We start from the raw sequence: 21,869 nt of genomic DNA on the forward strand, positions 1-21,869 counted from the left end.
GTAGTGATTTCCTGGGTTCCCAAAGACAGCCAAGTCCTTGGCAGGGCATTCTTGGCCCCTGAGGTGGCCCTCTCTGGTTTAGTTCTTGTCCTTCCTCTGTCCCACCATCGTCCACTCCTTCCGAGGGCTACTTCTACAGTTGCTTAGGCGTGTCACGGCACTCCCTGGGCACATACTCAGCCTCCTCCTAGTAGCCCACCAGTAGCTACCCCCTCTTCCTTGCACACACAAGTCCAATTTTGTTCTGGGAGGCGATGTGTGCACCTGCAGGTGATATGCCTAGCTCCTTCTGGTACCTTTGTAGCTAAGATGGCCACGTACCTAGTCCTGGCCAAGGAGACATAACAGAGATGGGCTTTGGGGGACATATTCTCTTCCTGGATGAAAGGAACCTTGGGATAAGAAAATTTTATGTTCTTCCCCCTTCTTTCCTACCTAGAATGTTGGGGAGATGGCTGAAGGTACAGCTGCAATCTTGTAACCATGAGAACAAGCATGAGGCCAAAAGCCAACGTGCTGAAGATGACAAAGCAGAAAGACAGAAAGAGCCAGGCCTTTGGGAGGGAATCTGTTTCTCTATACCCCCACCTCCTTTCTCTTCTCATCTGCTCCAAACTGATGGCTTCATCTTCAACTCTCCTCGAGCTGGTATAACATGGAATTGAAGTATATTCTAGCCCATTAGCTACATTATACTATATTCCTTATTTTCAATTTATAGTAACAGCTGCATTAAGCCTTTCCTTATAAATATTCACACCCATCTCCCCAAATCTCCCTGCCCACCAAATCCACCACTCGAGAATGAGAACAGTGGGCTTTTAGTTCTCTGAGACTTGGAAATTATTGTCCCCCCTGGGTTAGAGCCAGCCAGCTCCATCTAGGCCAACCTCCCCACCCTCTCCCATCCCCAGGTGGCCGGCCCTGGTTCTCACAGGCTATGTCAGGGGGCACCTCGCCTATTGGGACTGGTATTTTTAAATTTCTGTGGTTTCTGGGGAGTGGATGTTGTAAAATGGAGTGAAAAGAAATTGACGTTTGAAATTTGGTGAACTTTCCCCTGCCCCTTACATGTGAATAATGACTTGCTGATAGAAGCGGCCTTTTCAAAGATGAAAAACAATCTAAGATTTATGGACAAGTCTGTTAAAAAAGACCCCGCACTGCTGGTAGCCAAGGTGGGAATGTCAGGAGATTCCCAGATGCATTCTGGTTGGAGGGAGGGATGGACAGGGAGGAGCCTGGGGGAGAAGAAGGAAAAAAGACGACGGGAGAGGTTGGAACTGGCCAGAGAAGAACTAGGGAAGGTCAGCACTTGGGAAGATTTCTTATGCCCGTTTTCTAAGCTCTATAGTAGCATCAACGTGACAACCATTTCCAGCAAATGGTGGTGAATGAAACAAATGAAACTGCCTCACTGCCATTGTTTTTACGAAGTGCCACTTGCACACACCTTCTGCATGGATGGTGAGGGAAGATGGGGGCCAGGACAACTGTACGTATGTGGATGAATGAACCCTTTACAGCGAACTGGCAATTCTGCTTCTAAGGGTTCTGACCCCCTCACTGTGTGCTTGGGAAGCCACCAGAAAAGTATCCCTGACAGTTTCTCAGGGTGAAGTCTACATTACTTGGTCAGCATTCTGCTCCTTGTTGGACCCGTCTTTCACAGAAACTGCTGTCCCCTGGTCCCTCCTGTCCCTCCCCCAATGGCCAGGGGTGCAGGCAGGACACTCGCGGGAGCAGTCCCCACACTGTGCATCTGGACAGCCTCCTGCGTCTTGTGGGGGCAGAGCCAACATTTTTGAGTGTATATTTTACAACCGCAGCTTCAAAGTATAAAAATAGAGTGTGAAAAATAAAAACAGGACCCACAAGCAGAGCCTCAGTCGCCCTGCTGGTTAGAGAGGTTAGAGAAATAATAAAATGAGAGTAACCAAACTGAAAGCTTGAAGAGGGCTCACTTGCCTCGGCAAGGAAATTCCAGGGCCGGACCTGTGCACGCTCTCCTCAGTGCTGAAGGCAGCTCGTCTCCCACTTAAAACGTCTGTTAGCACTCCTGTCTACCCTGGGGAATTATGTACGAAGGAAGGTTTTCTGGCCAGACTGCCAAGCCAGGAGTCTTTCACAGGGACCGACCCAGGCAGGAGGCGCGGAAGGAAAAGCCCACAAAGGCTGTGGGTCGAGGTGCCGCCCGCTTCTGCTTCTTCAAACACACCCAAGCTGGAACTCAAAACCTGAGAACAACCCGCATCCTTTTCCAAACAAAAAATCCAATCTTCTATGTCAGGTTCCATATATTTTCCTACCTCCATGCCCCATCCCAGCCCCTCTCCACAGCAGAAATCAAGTTGCTTAACGGAGTAGGTTGGGGGGGGAGGGGGGTCTTCCTCCTCAAAGCTCTCATTGAGAACAGATTAAGGAGGAGGGGGCAAGAATAGGATTTTTCTTTTACTTTTGATACAAATTAGCACACTTGCGTCTTTGAGGCAGAACCACTCTGCTCCATGACTGGCTTTTATTTATTTATTATTTATTTATTTATATTTTATTTCCTTAAAAAAATATATTTATTTATTCATTTTTAATTTACATTCAGGTTAGTTAGCATATAGTACAATAATGTTTTCAGGAGCAGAACCCGGTGATTCACCCCCTACATAAAACACCCAGTGCTCATCCCAACAAGTAGTCTATGACTGGCTTTTAAAAGAAGAGGGGAATTTCATTTTCTGGTATAATGGGACTGCATTGCTTGGGGAGCCCTTGTCAACCCATCCCAATTTAGCCTGACCCTCGAGGCCCAGTGCTGGATCATGAGGTGCCCTGGGGTCTGCCATGAGGCTGGGGAGGGGCCTTCCACTCAAAGGTAGCTGCTCACCTCAACCCCCATGTGCACATTAAACCGTGCTTCGGGGGCAACAGGTTAGCCTGACGTGAAAATTTAACACACCCATCCTCACTGGGATGGAGACCCAGTCCTTAAAAAGCTTACAGTGTGGGTGGGCTCATAACCAAGAAACAATATAAGAGCTAAACAGTGTGGGTCTGAGAGAGAGAGAGAGAGACAGAGAGACAACAAAGGTCTGGAGGCTTTGTGGGAAAGGAGGGCCTTGGGGGCTGGGCCTTGTGGAACCAGCAACATTTATGTAGGTTGATGACACACCACAAGGCCAATATGGACAAATCCACAGAGAGGGAACTCGCAGGGTGTGTGCAGAGAGATGACCTCGGGGCTCTCTCCTCTAAGTTCCCATTCTTGGGTCTTTTCTAAGGGTGGCCCCCCCCCCATGGCCGCCTTAAAGAGATAACTTTCTCTATGGGTAATGCAATTACAAAATTGCCGTCTTGTTTTCTAATAAAGTTTTGTGTTTGTTTTTTTCCTGTTTGTTTTTGGGGTTTTTTTGCACGATGTGTGTGGTCGTAAGAAATGTAACAGGGATAAGCAATTAAATTCGTCAACTTATTAAAAAAAATTGTGACGAGAATCCTTGCTTCTTACTGCCTTTTCTTATAAAAACGGTCATGTGAGTTATTAAAAAAAATGTGGATGCCAATAAAGGGAAGCCTGTTGACTTTTAGGAATGACACCTGAGAGGGAAGAGTCCCAACAGTTAAGGCCAGAGGCTCTATCGTATTTATCTCTGTGTCCCCAGCTGTTAGCAAGCAGCCAGGACTTTCTAGGAACTCAGTTTTAGTACCTGTGTGAAAAGAAGAAGATGGGAAACGGCAAGAAGTGAAGGTTTTATGTCTCCAAATCCATTCTTCCTTCCTTACATAGAAATAGACTTTGTAGCTATACACACGTCCACTTAGTTCAAAACCATCTTTGCGAGCCTCCCTCGCTGAGCCATGTGGCACATGACCGAGTCCTGGCTGATGAGGCACTGCTGGACGTGGTGTATATCACGCCCAGGTGGGCCTTCCCTTCCCTCCTCCTCCCTGCTCGCTAGGCTGTGGCCGTGGCAGTGCGAACTGTAACTGCCGTCTGGATCATGAGCAGGACGGTGCCTACTGGAAACAGCAGAGCACCAAGCAAGAAGCGGTGGGCCCCTGGTGACCTGTGGACCTTTTATGTGAGGAGGGAGAAATAAGCCACTAACTTGTCCAAGCTACTTTTAACTTGGGTTTCTGTCACAGGTGCCAGATCTATACCCCAATCAAAACACCAGCTGCTTCATGCTTGAAATGCCAAGAAAATACTTCAGAAAGTCTGTCTCGAGATATGCCCAAGTAAGATCCTTGGTTGTACTCTACTAACTTGAGTACTTCGGCTGGAAGTAGGAGTGGGGTGAGGGGAGAGAGAAATGTGGTGGTGGGGGTGGTGGGGGGCGGGCAAGCTGCAGTCAAGGCCAGCCTTTGTCTCTGATTCCCTCTTGACGCTCTCCGCCTTTGCTCCTGTAGACCAGCTCACAAGAAACCACCCTGGAAAACCTGGATCACCGAACTACGGGAGGATTTCCTGCTCATTTAGATGATGCGGGAGTGAACTGGCCAAAGTGTATCTCCTCCAATCCCGTTCTCCTCCTAACGCCCATGGACACGTTCACGTCCAAACGGCTTCTGTGTCCTCTTTACAGAGAGCCACTCTGAAAGGCTTCCAGATGTACAACACACCAGCCTACACGTGCATCTAAATGTACACGCATGCTCTATGAGTACAGGTACTCCCCGTGAAGGGCTGTCACCACCAGAGCCACCTCCCATCCTGTTCTCCTGCTTACGAGAGCTTCTACCATGTGGATTCTTACAGTCAAAGGAGAGCTGTTGGAGCAAGGAAGCCCAGGTGATCATGCTCGGAGACTTGAGGATAGAACGTGGGGTTCTGTGTGCAGGACAAGGGCTTTACAGGCTCTGGGTACCTTTCACACCTCTTGGGATAACAGCAGGATGCTGAAGAACGAGGGGCTACTATAGTGCCCAGATAGACTTTCTTGGGCAGGTATGTTGTGACAGTCCCGGTCTGACACTCATTTGGTTTGGGGGCCTAGAGGAAGAAGGTCATCCTCTGGTCAGTCTGCAGGTGGACAGAATAGGGCTGGTACAGTGGTTGCACGCTGCTCTATGTGGATGAAAGGCGTGGAGGGAGTGCTGGGAAAGGGCTGACTCCCTGAGGAGTTGGCCTGAAGCTGGAGTGGGAGGGGGTGCAGCTGGCCACCCTGGGGTGGCCTGACACCCTGGTCACCCTGACAGAGAAGTGACCCTAATTCCTGAAACGGGCTTAGAAGGAGGCAGGAAGACTGTTTGCAATAGTTACAATTTTTTTTTTTTAATGTTTATTTTTGACAGAGAGAGAGAGAGAGAGACAGAGCATGAGCGTGGGAGGGTCAGAGACAGAGGGAGCCACAGAATCGGAAGCAGGCTCCAGGCTCTGAGCTGTCAGCACAGAGCCCGATGTGGGGCTCCAACTCACAAACCGTGAGTTCATGACCTGAGCCGAAGTCAGATGCTCAACCGACTGAGCCATCCAGGTGCCCTGACTGTTCGCAATAGTTAGAAGAGGAATCCTGCATCCTGGGTGGCCTAGCCAAGGAAAGTGAGGGGGCCCGAGGTCAGAAGGGGAAAACACAGAGACTGGAGCTGAGGCCAGAGCGGGAGAATGAGGATCACCGGGCACTGGGCTTGTCCTGACTAAGCACGTCAGTGCCAGAGAGCCTGAGCCCCAGACCGTGGGCTTATTGTCACCCTCAGGGGTCAGTCACCTTGGGCCCAGGGAGCTTGGCTTTCAGGAGCAGCAACAGTGGAGGCAAAATGATGCAAAACTGACCCTTATTTCCTCGAGAGGAGCCTGTTGTTGTCTTTCTGGGGCTTAGTCACCGGGAGGCCATGTAAACAATCCTATCACCCCAGCAACCAGGCTCAGCCAGGGCACTCAGTGGCAGCGGCAGCCTGCTGCCAGAATGAAGATGGGAGCATTAGTTCGCATCTACTTTTGCACATGGGGTGGGGGGGGGGACAGCTGCCAGTGACGCACTCGCTGAGACGCAGGTGAACGTCACGGCCAGGCTTCCGGGGACACGGTGATGGGGCAGGCAGTTGGGTGCACGGTAAGTGGAGCCGTACTGGGAGAAGAGAGGACCAGCTCCTGACAGCCACCCTCCTTCAACAGCGGTTTCCCTTCACCCTCTTCATGTGGTGCCAGGGGCCTGCTGGGAGTCAGAATCGAGATTCCCAGCTTGCTGGGTTTCCTCCCCTCGAACCCTACTGACGATACAGACGAACACCCAGAGACCCTGAGAGAGAGGCCCGGGAGAGAGCAAGGCCGAGGAGCGCCAGGGCTCACTGCAGGGTGTGGTTTTATTGCTGGGAGATGCCTGGTTTGGTAGAACATGCTGTTCTTCCCACCCCTGTGAGGTTGGAGCTCCTCCAGGCCCTCTCTCCAAGGCAGTGTTCCCTCTCCTCTGCCCTTACCCCACAGCACCTACCTCACGCCTTGACCCCATCCCAGGAGTCCAGATTATTCTCAGGGGCACCCCTACGTTTCTGTCATTTCTTTTCTTTTTTATAGGATTTTTTTTAATGTTTACTTATTTTTGAGAGAGAGACGGAGTGCGAGTGGGGGAGGGGCAGAGAGAGACGGAGACACAGAATCTGAAATGGGCTCCAGGCTCTGAGCTGTCAGCACAGGGCCCGATGTGGGGCTTGAACTCGCAAACCACGAGATCATGACCTGAACTGAAGTTGGACGCTTAGCCGACCGAGCCACCCAGGTGCCCCTCTGTCATTTCTTTTTTGTAGGGCAAGGCCTGGGGAGCAGTAGAGAGAAGTGCCATTCTGTGTCTCAGTGGGTTTGGGTTATAGACCTTTTCCCCACTAATTATGTGACCCTGGGGGCAATCATTTACCTTCCCTTGGCTTCAGTTTCCACAGCTAAAACCCTCAAGCCCTGTGATCCCCTTTAAGAAGGGGATTGGGAAATGGGGACAAATCAGCCTTGATGTAGGACCTCCTGCCCCCCCCCCAACCCCTACCCCCCTGCTGCAGCCAACTCCCACTGCCTTCCCCAGGACAAGCTCTGTGTACCTGAGCTCCTGGGTCCCTAAGCCCATTTTCCTGGGTTGATTCTAGTGTCTTCCTTTCAAAGACAACAACAGTAAATTAATTTAGAAGACTTTCAACACCCCTCCTCTGTTAACTCCTAGGCTCCAAACCTAGAGGGCTGGGCCTAGAGCCCCCTGTCTGTCTCAGAGGAAGTGCCGAACGCGAGTCCTTTGTCACTATGGAACCTGAGCTCCAACGCTGCCTTGATACTTCTCTTGCACGGGACCCTGGGTCCATTGCTTCAACTCTCTGACCTTCAGGTGATTCATATTTAAAATGGAGCCAAAAGTAAAATATCTCACAGTGGCTGGGAGAATTAAAAGAAGGAAGAGTGCCTGGTGGGTAATGTTCTGTGTCTCCCTACCCCTGCCACTGGCCTACTCAGAGCGGGGAAGAGACTACCACAAGAGGCCCCAGGAGGAAGGCGCCCCCATTCTCAGAGCTACTGCCCCCAACTCAAGGCCTTCCAGGGCACTGGCCCCAGTCCCCTGACCAGGGCCTGAGGATCTACTGGAACTCTCCCCTGGCTGGTCACCTCCCAGTGCCAGGCCCATGGGCCGCTATGGGTGAAACTCTTGCTCAAGGAATTCCATCTGGTGTGAGGCAGAATGAAACGATGAGAGAGAGGTACAGCTAGTACCTGGCTCTGCCACAGTGGCCTTGCCTCAGCACGTGCTCAGTTCCTTGTTGAGTTAACGTCTCTGGGAAGACAGGGGGCCTACCTCAGGACACCACCTCAGGACAACTTCACAAACAAAGAGAATCCAAAGAGCTCTGCGTCCCTTGCCTTAGGTTGACTCTGAAAACACTCATCTCTTTACTGTGTTTAGCTGCTGCAGTTGACACATTCCCCCACTCGTTCATCCAACTGATCGTCCAGCAGTTTTTGTGGAGCGTCTACTATGCGCCAGGTGCTGGGAATACAGCAGCCAGCAGAAGAGACAAAAATCTTACCCTCTTGGAACTTTCATTTTGGTGGAGGGAGACATAGAACAAAGTAAAGAAACAATAAAAGAAGACAGTGAAAGGACTAGATGGAGAATTAAATCATCAGGGTGAAGTCACAGCAAATGATTAGGTGGCTGCTCTAAACTGGGTGGTCGAGGCAGACTCTGTGGAGGTGACACGGAAGCAGAGATAGCAGAGACTGAAACAAGGAGGTTAGCTGTGTGGAACCAGGAAAGACCCGGTTCTTCCTCAAGCAGAGGAAGTGGCTAGTGCCAAGAGCCTGAGGCTGGAAGGAGCCCGGTGAGTTAAAGAACCCCGAGGAAGGCTGGAGTGGCTAGAGTAGAGAAAGAGAGGGAGAGAGCATAGTTGGAGATGAGGCTGCAGAGAGGCAGGGGTGAGTTCGGGTACGGCTTTCTATGGTACTTTAGGAATTGGTTTTTATTGAGAGAGAAGGAAAGCCAAGGGACAGCTCACAGCAGGACAGCACCATCATCTGACTTACTTCCTAAGAAGAGCCCATTAACAGCCTTGCGGACAAGGGACTGCAGGTAGGTAGGAGCAAAGGCAGGAAGACCAGGCTGGAGGTTTCTGCAGAAGCCCAGGAGAGAGGTGATGTGGCTTGGACCAGCAAATGAAACAAGCCTGGGGGCAGGCACTTTGTAACTATTTCTTGAACGAATATGCCTGATGTCACCATTTTTTGCCTCATACTTAAACAGTAAGAGAAAAAAGCTGCGGACCATCTAGGCAGGCATGAAAGGGGGATTGAAAAAACAATTCAGAATTTAAAAAACAGGCAAAAAGAAATGACAGAGGCAGGTCAGGCCTGGAGACACGTGTGAAGGTTCATTCTGGTGCAGTGGTTATCTGATTTGGGTCATTCTTCTCTAGAAGAATGTACTTGGTATAGACAAATCAGGTTACACTCAGGGAGCAGAAAGCCCTCTAATTCTGAGCCTGGGGCCGGCTCTGGCACCCCAGCACAGAAGAGACACTGTGGACAGTGTACATGAGCAACTTAGGGAAGAAGCTACAGGGAGGCAGAGGGAGGAGGTAGGCCATACTGTGAGGGCTCTTCTCCCAGGACCACCAGGGAACTGAAAACAGCAGGGGGCCTCTCCCTACCCACCCCCCACCCCCCCCCCAGGCTCATAGCTGGGTGGGCAGGAGGCCTTGGCGGACAGTCCTAGAGGTTCCGGGGGTGGAGCTGCCCATGACTCAGGCCCACAGCCCTGGGGCTTTGCTGACCGGGTGTCACTGCGGGGCCGCTGTGTAATGTCACAGTGACCTGGCCTCCCAACGTGCTTGCTCAAGGGTTGGAGCCTATGAGATGTGTTGGTGCTGTCATGCTGTCGGGCTCTGTGTGGGTGGCAACTGTGCACGTACGCACGTGTGTGAGGGGGTGGGGCGTGGGTGTTGGGGGAGGAACACAGTTTTGGGGAAATTGGGCAGGCATCGGGTCTTTTCTTCTTCACCTTGCCCTAGTCTAGCTGACTGTTCCAATTTTGCCCACAAAGCCACCTGCCTACGGCCCCCTCCTCCAACCTCTAGGTCTCAATTTTTCTACCTTCTGCTCCTGTTCTGCCCTTTTGCCTCCCTGCTAAGCTCCTTTGTTATTCTGGAGTCTCCAGGAGTCCTCAGGCCAAGCCTGGACTTCCTGCCATGTCTCCTGGGTAACTGGGGGCTGCGGTCCCTGCAGCCCCGGGCTGGTTCCCAGGCCCCACAGTCAGGAGACCCAGACCTGAGAGGTAGGAGTGAGGAAGAAATGAGCACTACAAGGGCTGCAAACTGTTAGCCTGCAAGACCCAGACAGTGGTCACTCAGGACAGCTGTTCCAGTTGTCGCTGGAGCGGATTCCCACCCAGAGAGTCGGGCTGCCTGTTCTGGAGCACTTGCTTAGCTCGGAGGGCGCTCCAGTCTCCTTAGGAACTGGGGACTGACCAGTTACTGACTGTTAGGTGGCCTACTGTGGTCAAAGAGAAGTCCATCAATACAAACTGAGCACCCACGGTGTACCTAATAGGAGACAGTCTCTAACTCACAGGCAAGTTAGGAAGATAAGGCTAAAAAAAAAAAAAAAAAAACCAAAAAACCAAAAAAACAAAAAAAAACACACGAAAGAGAAAGTGATTGGAGAGCAGACAAATGAATGGCAATGTGGGGTGATTCAGTAACCAAATAGAGCAGGGGTTCGGAGAAGGGGAGATCCTGGGAAGCTGGGGTGTTATAGGTGGGACTGAATGTGTCACCGCAGAAGATTTCTATTTGGCAGGAGGAGCAGAAGTTTTACATGATTTTTGTGGGTAAGAGACCTGGTGGGAGAGAGGGATCAGAATTACTCAGGGCACCAAGACTCCAAGGAGAAGAACTACCAGTTAGCTGTGCTTGAGCAGGTGGCTTGCTTCTGTCTCCCTTCCTTTCTCCCTCCCTGTGTGTGCATGCCTGTTTGTCTTTCTTAAAAGTCCTTTCCATTTTTTACAGGAGAAGTTTCTCCCAAGAAGTCATCCTTCTTGAACCTAAACACTGACGATAGGTATGAGGTCTGGAGCCCTTTCAATTCCTCCCCTGCTGCTTTTACCCAGAACTCTGCCTAACTGGAGAATCACACACATTTAGTGAGTTAAATGTAAACACTGTCCAGGTTGGTCCCTCACCCCTGCCCAGTGGAAGCCCTTGTTGGAATGGAATCCAACATGAAATGCTGATGTGCACAGAACGGATGGGAGTGAGCTGCTCAGGTGAGAGTGGGGGGCCCAGGAAAGCAGGAGCCACAGAGCTGATGGGTGATTCCTACTCTAAAAACTACAGCTCTTTCCACAGCCACTCAAGGCTGGAAGTGAGGTCAGTGCAGGGAAAGAAGGTGGAGCCTCACCTGGAGCCCTGCCCATACCCTTTCTTGTCCTGGTTGCAAATTTCAATCCCCTACTGCTGAGTCCTAGAAACACCATCTCTGCTGTCCCTCTCGGGGTGCTCTGTGGTTGATCTAGAGTAGGGAGGTGGAGAGCGTCGTGCTGCTGGGGCTTCCTGAGGTAGAGCTGGTGAAGCTGAGAGAGCCCCCGGGGTGCTCGGAGAGTTGATGGGCTGTGAGTCTCACCTTCCAGGTGGCCATGTGGGATGAAGCACGTGCAGGAGGTCAGCAGGCATAAATGTGAACAACACACACACACCTTCCCGAGGACTATTTAGGCACGAGGTTATTTTCTCCAGGCGTCTCAGAATCATCAACTAATGGTTCCACAAATCTACACCTGAAGCCAGACGTGTGCAAAGCGACATGCTAGGGATGCAGTGTGAAACCACTGATTTAATGCTTGCGTCTTCTTCTGTATTTTCCAGCCCCTGCCCTGCTAAGGAGTGCCAGGGTTCCCAGGATAACTATGCAGTGTGCTGCACAGGGCAGGACAGAGCCAGACAGTTCGTTCTGTTCCTATAGCAGATAAAGGCCCCCTTTTGCCCTCGCAATTTCTGTCACCCCTCTCCCTGGCGCCTAAAGAATATTCTGTCCTGGATCACAGTGCCTTGTGGCCTCTATGGACCCTTCCCAATTCCTGGTAGTTTCATTTCCTGGAAGGCTGCAGCTCAGAGCCAGAGGCTCACAGGTTTGAGGCCTAGAAGTCCTCTCTGCTTTCCCTTCTCTCCCACCTCCCACTAGCACCAGCAGCAGTCTGCAAACCGGTGAGTCTACCTGCCATGTTCTCCTATCCAGTCCCCAGGGACAGCGGCTCGTGAGGACCCTCGCCACCCACTCCCAGCTGGTCTCCCTGCCAGCGGTCTCCCACCCTCACCCCAGCCAGAGCCATCTCGCATACCGCTGCCGGAAACAGCTCCTCAGATACACGCTGCTGACAGCGCTGCTCCCGTTTAAAGCCCTTTCCAGCTTCCCGTCACTGACAGAAGGAGGTCCTTAACTTGGTGTTCACAGTCACCCCAACCGTGCATGCCCTGTCTTCCCTCTTCATCCCCCACTCCACTCCCCTGGCCACACGAGGCCACTCTGCTCCCCAGTCAGCTCCCAAGGTCCCCCTGACGCCAAGTTCTGGCTCCGGCTTCTTCTTTGTTGAAATGCTCCCAGCTGTGTCCCATTTATCCTGTCTTTTGGGCCAACCCCACTCTCAGGGACCTCCCTAGACCGCACAATCAAGATGCACCTTGCATGTCCCTGTGCCCCTGGCATGCTACTACACAGTGTATTCGCAAAGTTCTCTGTCCACATCCAGCCCTCATTGTAGGATGGGATCTGAGGCAGGGAGTCCTTGTGTTTTATTTTATTCTTAAGAGGAAAAGTGAGAATTCTTATTATTTTTAACAATATTTAGCTTCCTCATCGAAGATATTAAATACTACCATGATTTAGTAATAACACTGTACTGTGGCATTCATTAAACCATTGACTTGGGGACAAGATGAATGACATGTATTTGCAAGCTATTCACGATTCAGGAGTGACAATTAACTTTGAACACCACAGAGCAAACCATTAGTGGTGTATTCTACAAAATCCCTGCTGCTGAAGGAATGTGAAAGGTTCCCATCAGCTGCTTGATATCCTTGAGAGATGTCAAAACAAGACAATACTGTTCTCACGAATCAGCTGGCTGAACTTCCGACTTAAGCGAAAAATCAGGGTGATCCTCAGGCTTTGGCTACTTTTCAGTCCCAAGCAGAAATAGATGTATATTTTTTGCTCGAGAAAATCAAAGTTGTATTATGGAGGTTCTACGCATTGCTACCAGGCTGAATAAAGACTACATGGGGAAGTGCTGAGAGCAAATGTCCCCACATGGTGACATTATACGTTGCTGGGACCTTTGAAGAATCTGGCTTGGGTCTGATTTTCTGGAAGCAAAAATTCACTAAAAATGAGTAAAAAAGGGAAGGGGTGGGCAGGATGTTTTTATATAATTCAGGGGAAAGGAGTCACAGCGGGGGAGTCACGACACAGTGGACTGCTGATAAGCCAGTCGGATGGTCTAGCGATATATGCTGTGTTGGTGTTTTCAAGTTGTGGAATTGGATTTTTAAAAGACATTTTTATTTTGAAATAATTTCAAACATACAGAAAAGATGCAGGTATGGCAACTCCACATCTGTGTCTACTATTTATATGCACACAGTTTTTTTTCTGAACCATTTGAGAGTACTAGCAGGCACTGTGTTCTTTTACCCCTAAACATTTCAGTTGTATATTTCCTAAGAACAAAAATATTCTCTTACAAAACCACAGTATGGTTGTCAAATTCAGGAAATTTAACATTGATCTTAATCTACAGACAGTATTTCAACATTATCAGTTGTTCTAGAAACTTCCTGTACTGCTTTTCACCCCTCTAGTACCGGATCTGGTCCAGGGTAACATACTACATTTATTTATTTATTTTTATTATTTTTTTAAAGTGTTTTTTTAATTTATTTTTGAGAGAAAGAGAGAGAGAGAAAGAGAGAGAGAGAGAGACAGAGTATGAGGGGCGGGGAGGGGCAGAGAGAGAGGAAGACACAGAATCCAAAGAAGGCTCCAGGCTCTGAGCTGTCAGCACAGAGCCTGATGTGGGGCTTGAACTTGTGAACCACGATATCATGACCTGAGCCAAAGTCAGATGCTTAACCAACTGAGCCACCCAGGCGCCCCATGGTAATATACTACATTTAACTGTTACAGATTGCTTGTCTTTTTCACACCTCAGATCCTCTTTTCATAGGTCACGGTGAGGAATACAAAAATAGATAGGTAGCCTTTTACATTTATTATTCTCTCAGAGGCTTTTATAAATGGATTTTTCCATGTGAAAGGCACTCAATATATAATTATTAATTTGTATTTCTTGAGGAAAACTTCAAACTAGAAGAGGGGGGAACACGGTAATACTCTTTTACTATAGGTGAACTTGAAGAAATTCTGAAAGAAATAAAAGTAGTCGGGCAATAACTATAAAGATGAGGAGGGTCTAAGTCCACTAATGAATTTCAATATGCAATAACCTATCCTGTTTTTGGTGGAGAGGGTCTTAGAGAAATCTAGTGAGTGTTATATTCCACCAAATATTTACGAAGCAATTGCTGGGTGTTCTGTGTGTCCTTCTAAGGAAAACACACAACTGGAAAGTGGAATGAATCACTAACGGCAGAATTACATATCCAAGAACTCTGACGGGGTGGGAAGCGGGTGGGGAGACGGCCGCTTGCGCATCACTACCGCGCACCAAACTGCACGACTTCCCACTGAGAGGCGAAGCCGGTCCTGACCAAACCTGCTCTGGAGCAGCACCACCAAGAGATGATTAAAAAGTCAGCTTCTCCCATATATGCCATTACAACACAGGACTCTGGTAGGAGGATGTTCACATACTCCAAGGGAAGCTTCCAAGATCGTCAGCCACTGGGACGAGGAACCCTGAGTTGGTCACAAACCCTGAATTGGTCACAGACCCTGCATGGCTATTCCCCCTCCCATTCTGCTGTCTATTGAGGTAAACTTCTTTGCTCAGCCTATGACCTCCTGCCTCCAAATGGTGTTCTTGCTTCTCCTTGGGATGGCTGACCCAGAGATCTTTCCTGACACCCCAAGTGCAGGGAGCCCAAGTCCACCAGAGCGGTCACCCTCCCAGAGGGCCACTCGTCCAGAAGTGTGACCTTGCTTCTGCTCCAAGTTAGCTTGACTCACACTCAGCTGTTTCTGCCACATGTAAAAACTCACAGAAGCACAAAATGATGGATCTACGATTCCTGGGTTATGCAACCACACAGATAATCAAGACTTGGCCTTATTTAAAAAGGATGACCACGTAACTAGCAAAAGGCACTGTTTATTAGATTTCTATCTTCGAAGATAATTTTTCTCTATGATGTCCCAGAGCAGGGGTCAGCAAACTACGGCTAACAGATCAAATCTGGGCAGCCACCTATTTTTGTAAATAAGGTTTTATTGGAACACAGTCACACCCCATGTTTACCTATTGTTTAGGGCTGCTTTCCCGCTAGAACAGCAAAGTTGAGACAGAAACCAAATGCCAATGAAGCCTAAAATATTCACTCTCTGGCTATTTATAGAAAAAGTATGCCAACTTCTGCCTAAGAGCAATAAGGCACTGCAAAAAAGGGTAAGAACGAGGTACCTGTTGACTGGCAGGTGTTTTCTTGTGACATGGCGGTTGCCACAGTCTCCGTGGCAGCATCTCTGACGGCCTGCTCCTCACTCTGCAGGAGGGTGAGGACACATCTCCAGAGAGCAAGTGTATCCTGCAGTTCTAAGAAGACCAAAAGGAATTCAAATGACTTAGGGTTCAATTTACAAGCAGGTACCAATACCGCTTCAAATCTAGGGTGGAAGAGGGCAGTATTTAATGAGCAGCAGCCATTCCTTTCTTCCTGGATACTGCAAGAACGGAAGACTTGGCAGTCAGATAAACACTGGAAGAGAGAGGGCCCTAAGGGGAAAGGTTTGGAAAGGTCTGTTTTTTGAGGGGAAGGCTTCTGGAGGCAACCAGCCCCAGGCAAGGCTCCCCACAAGGTGTGGCCCGGCTGACTAAGGCCCCGGGCCCAGCTGTCCACAATGACTCACGATTCTCAGGAATGAAACTTCATGCATAAAGAGTGCTTTAGGGAAACTAGCCCAGTGTTGATTTGAGTGACTGCTTGAGCTTATAAATTCTGAAAGCAAAGTTTCAATCAAGATTATACTTTGGGGAGCAAGAACTTTTGAAAAGGGCAGAGAACCATGCACGATAAAGATAAAGACGCCAGCCTGTGCCACCTCTATGTGGAGCCCACTATCTGACCACCACTGCCCCTGGGCAGGAACTCTGGCTGGTCCCCATGCTAGGTGCTGCTGCGGACAATGGGGTAGGGAAAGACAGTATATGCCCCTGAGCCCCTGGGTGGCTCAGTCGGTTGAACATCTGACTTCAGGTCATGATCTCACAGCTTGTGAGTTTGAGCCCCACGTCGGGCTCTGTGCTGACAGCTCGGAGCCTGGAGCCTGCTTCTGATTCTGTGTCTCCCTCTCTCTCTGCCTGTCCCCCACTCACATTCTGTCTCTCTCTCCCTCAAAAATAAATAAAAATGAAAAAATTTAAAAAGAAATCACAGATGGAAATGTATGGCTGTGCCTCACAGCAGGGAAAGATCACAGTGGGCTGGTGTGCCCCAGGCAGCTTTGATGAGGAAGGTGAGAGGTGGACAGGGCCTCACAGAAAGGATAAATGGTGTATAGGGGGTGGGCCCAGGCTTGGGCAGTCACAATGGGAGGGCCACAGGAGACCATACTCATCATCCCTAGCCTTTCAATGGGGGCCTATCCTGTTGAACTCTCCTTAGGTCTAAGGACCTCATCTGCCCACGGAGAACTTGATATTAGAGTCACTAGTGCTTTAGTCAAACCAAGAACACCAACGTTCCCTCTGGGGTTTTGTTCTCTCTTTTCTGTTATAAATCTGGCTTTAAATTTTACACAGTCTTTCAGAATCTATGCACTCTAATTGTTCTCTCAGGTTTAATATTTTCCTTTCTTAATATTTTCCTCTTTAACATGGTCATTTATACTCTCAGAGATCTTCAATCTTCCCTTTTTAGTCCATTTTGATTTTTCTTTTTCCTTAAATGACTTTGTTCTGTCCTTGACTTGTCCCCATGCACTTTTATGTCCTTTGTCTTTTAGTTCTGTACCTATTTTTCATGCTCTTACAGGCCCTCAGCCACCACTGACCTCCTTCCTTACTGCCTATAATGCTATAACCAGCTCCAGGAACTGATTATGAACCAATGGCTCTTAACCAGTACTCAATTTCGCTCAGAATTCCAAGTTATTTCACACACATTTTGCCTCATCCGAGCTAGGGTTACAGTGGCCAAAGTTACCCAGAAAATGCTACAATTGCTATCCCCACTGGAGAGGCTTCACCAAAGTTTTTGGTAAAGCTTTGCTCTTATTCCTCTGGGTCTGATGATTAAATCCCAATCACTGAAGGCCCCTTCCAGCTTTCCTTTGGGTGTAAGAAAAATGTGTGGAAGTCACTTAGAGGAAAGAATTAAAAAGATATCAAAGACAACTTTGTTTCCCAGAGATATCCAGACACATGAGACATTTCAATGGTCTGAACTATGCTAACACTGAAAATTTGAGTCTCACCGTCTAAAAGAACAATTCTTTCCTTGAGTCTGTAAATCCTTTCTCCACAACTCCACTGAGAGCTCTCTGCATGCAGGGACCATGGCTTATTCTTATTCTTTGAATCTGCTTTTCACATTAACCTCAACACCAAGTCCTATTGATTTGCTTCCCAAACGCCTTTTGAGCCTGTCCTTTCTTCTTCTTTAATGCCCCGGCTTCACCCTGACCCATTCCTTTCTCACCAAGATCATTGCATCAGGCTTCCTGGAAGAGGTGACGATTAGGGTGAGTCTTGAAAGACAAACAGAAGTCATTCAAGCAGCAGTCTGTTTAAAGAACTGTTCCCTACCGATGATGCACAGAGCCTATGTTTGGGAGTGGTGGCCGATGAGCAGGGAGGGCTGGGCAGGGCATCAAGCCATGTGAAAGGGTGTTTAGATTTTATGCTGAAGGCAATGGGAACCCACTCAAAGGCTTTAAGCAGTGGAGTAAAACGATCAGATCTGTATTTCAGAAAGACCACAGAGGCTTTTGGAAGCATTAAGGAGAATGGCTTTGAGGGCAAGATTAAAAGAGGCTGTTGGGGAAAAATGAGGAATTGGCAAGGGTTGGTAGGGGCAGGGGTGGGGGTGGCATTTGAAAGAGACGAAGGTACGGTGCACATGGGTCAATTTTCACCTTCCCTTCTTCTTAACCCTGGAGTATCTATTCACACTTCTAGCACATTTGGCACAATGGACCTCCCTGTGCCCAGGACACTTACCGAGAACAGGATCCGGGCTGGTGAGCAAGAACGGTGTGGTGCTGGTGAGGGCTTCGGCAGCGGCCAGCCTGGACTCTGTGGGAAGGTGTTCTCCACAGGATGCGGCGACCAACCGAACCCACTGCTTCAGTGTGGGGACCATGGAGTCCCTGGTCTGAAAGCACAAAGCATATGGCAGTTCAGCAGATGTGGTCAGGGGCTGACATGGTGTTAGGGACGAGCTACATACACCCCATTGGATCTGCAAATTAGCTCTTACTGCAGGGGGAAAATGGTTTTTTAGTTGCTTTTCCAACCCAACTGGGGAGAAATAAACAAGCCCAGGGGAGAAAATCTGACTGTCTTTCAGTAATACTGAGTCAGTAGAACTAGCGAACAAGTTTCTGGAGTCTTTCTGATGCAAATCAGGGTATCAGAACATCAGTGTATTTAACAGCTTCAGTAAAGACAAGCCTTTTGGGGAAAGACTGTGGCAGCAAGTAATACTGTTGTCCCCAGGAATGAGATGCTCCTGTCTTTAGTAGCAGAACCTCAGATTTTTGGCTGGGCATGCGGGTACCCAGCTGAAGACTACATTTCCCAGACGCCCCTGCACTTGGGAGTAATATGTGATTAAGTTCTGACTAACGGTACACTTTTAGTCATGCCTTAGGAAACAGCTATGACCTTCCCTTCCTAGGTTTCTCTTTCCTGCTAGCTGAATAAGGACAAGATGGTGGAAGTTGAAGCAACCGTCTGGGACCATGAGATGGAAGTCATGTTGAGAACAGCAGAAAAAGGAACAAGGGCCTGATGGCCCAATGCAGTCCAGCCACCATAACTGCTTTGACTGCTGTGATCTAGTTTAAGCCATGGTATTTGTGAGTTTCTGCTACAACACTTACAGCAGCTTCCTAACTAACACTGTTGTTTAAACAAAGCTCTATTTTTTTTAAATACTAATAGCTTTCTTTATTGAGATACAATTCACCATATAATTTATCCATTTAAAGTATATAATTGAGTTTTTAGTATATTCACTGGTTTATACAACCCATTTGCCACAGTAAATTTCAGAACATCACCAAAAAGAGAAATCCCACACCATCCTCCATCCTGTCAGCTCCCCAATGACCCAGCCCTAAACCACTAATCTACTTTCTGTCTCTATGGATTTGCTTATTCTGGACATTCCATATAAACTGACCAATACAATGCATGATCTTTTGTGACTGGCTTCTTTCATTTAGCATGTTTTCAAGGTTCATCCATGCTACAGATGTATCAGCACTTCATTACTTTTTATGACTGAATAATATTCCATTGAATGGACATACCACATTTGTGTACCCATTCATCAGTTGATGGACATTTGGATTATTTCTATCTTTTAAACCCTGGTTTTCTATTTATTCTACAAAGGGGATTATTGTTCCAAAGGTACTTTATTTCCCCTATCAATTTAAATGTTCAAAATAACCATCTATGGGGCTCTGTGGAACTGAACCAATGAGCAACTTAGACCTTGAGGAACAGGCTGGCTCCCAATGTACAAAGAAACTCAGGTCTTCCTGGGAACTTCTTTTATGTGTTTCTCTATGGTTTTGTTAATTTTTCTCTCCCTGGAAAACTCCCAATTTTCATCAAATATCGTTTCATTCAAGTACCACGCAGTGCCTTTAAGATGCACATGACAACTGGTTAAAAGCAGCTGTAGATGAGAACACTGTCTTCTGGCAGATGTGACAGGCTGCCCTGTGACTACTTTCTTAGAACTTGTTTTTTATTCCCCTCGGGGACGTAGCTTTGTTTTTTTCCAGTAAATCCTCTCCCTTCCTACAAACCTCTCCCCCTCAAGCCCCCAACACACACCACTGACTTTTTTTGGCTCTTTTCTCCTAGTGACCTGCCAGCTTTAGCCTCCTGGCACACTTAGCTCTCACCCTCTGTTCCTTCTGAACTCAGTGACCTCCTCTGTGAAGTCTTCTCTTTAGCATCCCTACACTCCCTTCCTCCTCTGAAATCCTCCAGCCTCCTCTCTAACAGGGCATTTAATATCACAATCTAACCCTCCTTCTCACTCATGCCACTGTCCCTCCATCCTTGTTCATCTTCTGATCTCCAAGTACCTCTGGCAGTGCTCCTGTAAGGGACTGGAACCTGTGAAACTGTGCTGCCACTATCACGGTGTGGTCACATGTAACCAGGAGCTTCAGGTACTTTTACTACAGTATCTACCGCCTTCTACTTATAATAATTCTCTGATGGAGGGGCACCCTGGGTGGCTCAGTCAGTTAAGCATCTGACTCTTGATTTCAGCTCAGGTCATGATCTCACGGTTCATGAGAGCTCCGTGTCAGGCTCTGTGCTGACAGTGTGGAAGCTGCTTGGGATTCTCTCTCTCTCTGCCCCTCCCCTGCATGCATTCTCTCTCTCTCTCTCTCAAAAGTAAACATTTAAAAAAATAATAATAATTCTCTGACGGTGGCAGCTTTCTTGTACACCCCTAAGTACACATGTATTTGTCTTAAGGCATCTTCCCAGGAAGTTGTTTCAGTTACTTTGGTTCTGCCTCTCCCCCAAAGGACACGGGAGACAGATGAGGCACATCCAGCCCTCTATACAAAGCCAGCTAGGCCATGTTTTGGGGGAATATTTAAGCCTTAGCAACGTATTGTCATGCTCGGTTGGCCAGGATGCAATCCTAGTGACTTGCTCACTCATTTTTTTTTTTTTTAATTTTTTTTTTTTTAAAGTTTATTTATTTTTGAGACAGAGAGAGACAGAGCATGAACAGGGGAGGGGCAGAGAGAGAGGGAGACACAGAATCAGAAACAGGCTCCAGGCTCTGAGCTGTCAGCACGGAGCCCAACGCGGGGCTCAAACTCACAGACCGTGAGATCATGACCTGAGCTGAAGTCAGACGCTTAACCGACCAAGCCACCCAGGCGCCCCACTCACTCATTTTTTAAAATAAAGAGTCTAGCTAGAAAAATAGGGGGGAAAAAAAGGGTTTGAGCATGTGTGTGTGTGAGTGTGTGTGTGTGTGAGTGTGTGTGTGTGTGTGTGTGTGTGTGTGTGTGTTCCATGGGAGAAGGCTGTGTTATCCTCAGGGACTCTAATCAAACGTGCCCAGAACAAGAGAAAAGACATGCCAATGGTGGAAAATTCTTGACGAGTTATGCCCAAAGTGAAAAATCCACCTGAATAACATTTGGTAGAGGCCACATGTGCATACAGCAGTGGTTCTGCTTGCTGAGACATCTCACTTTAATTGACACCTTCCCCGCAGATGTGAGCACAAAAACCTAGGTCCTAGGCCAGAGGCAGAATTAGCCTTACCTCCTCACACGTCTGCATGCGGTGGGCAATCACTTTGGAGGCAAGTCTCAGAGCTACACTTTGAATTTCAGACCTAGAAAAAGCCAAAACACACACAAAATAAAACCAAACCTACTTTATATACAGATGGGTTTTTGCATCAGTCTGTAATTGATGCCACTGTGAATGCTAGAAATGCTCAGCTCATGACCATACAAATGCCTCCAGAAGTAATTACCTTTTGATTATTAATGTGAAACTCTGACATCATCCTATGACTTGAGCTTAGAACATGCTCCTAGGTAGAGTTTTAGAAAGAAACACAGGACCTGAGCCTTTAGCCCAGGACTGTGCGCAAGTTCATTATATAACTGACTGCTGGGACCACGTGTGATGCCGAGGTTGCACAGGGGTATCGGGCGCAAACCTTTCATTGGAAGCAATATCCATCGTCCAGATCAGGAACTCCTTTGGGGTTAAATGGATACAGTGCTCCGTCTCGGGAAGCCACTCACTGGGGTCCATGCGATGAAGAATTTTCAGTATCTGTGTGTGTCAGATCCATGGGGGGAAAAAAGCTCAGGAGAAAGTCTTCAGAAGCCCAATAATCATCACTTGTACCATTAATAGGAATCTATCTTTCAAATAGGTCCACTGACTTATTTCTCCCTTAATACTTTTGGGAGACCAAGACAGGGTGGAGTAGTGACATAC

The 21,869-nt window shown here is 48.3% G+C and overlaps 1 protein-coding gene across 8 annotated transcripts in view; it reads right to left on the reverse strand.

Annotated features, from left to right (window-relative positions):
* THADA (THADA armadillo repeat containing) overlaps positions 1–21,869 on the reverse strand; it is a 326,086-nt gene that overhangs the window by 34,148 nt on the left and 270,069 nt on the right. For all 8 annotated transcript variants that reach the window (XR_008289288.1, XM_027072570.2, XM_053200530.1 and 5 more), the window contains 4 exons: positions 21,583–21,701; positions 21,177–21,249; positions 17,856–18,009; positions 15,099–15,230 (listed from right to left, as the gene is read on the reverse strand). Coding sequence is in view for 7 of the 8 variants with exons in the window: in XM_027072570.2 (XP_026928371.2) it covers positions 15,099–15,230; positions 17,856–18,009; positions 21,177–21,249; positions 21,583–21,701 (478 nt within the window). In the remaining variant the exon portion in view is untranslated. The remainder of the gene's footprint in view (positions 1–15,098; positions 15,231–17,855; positions 18,010–21,176; positions 21,250–21,582; positions 21,702–21,869) is intronic.

Source organism: Acinonyx jubatus, chromosome A3, assembly GCF_027475565.1.
Source record: "Acinonyx jubatus isolate Ajub_Pintada_27869175 chromosome A3, VMU_Ajub_asm_v1.0, whole genome shotgun sequence".
Taxonomy (NCBI): Eukaryota; Metazoa; Chordata; class Mammalia; order Carnivora; family Felidae; genus Acinonyx; species Acinonyx jubatus.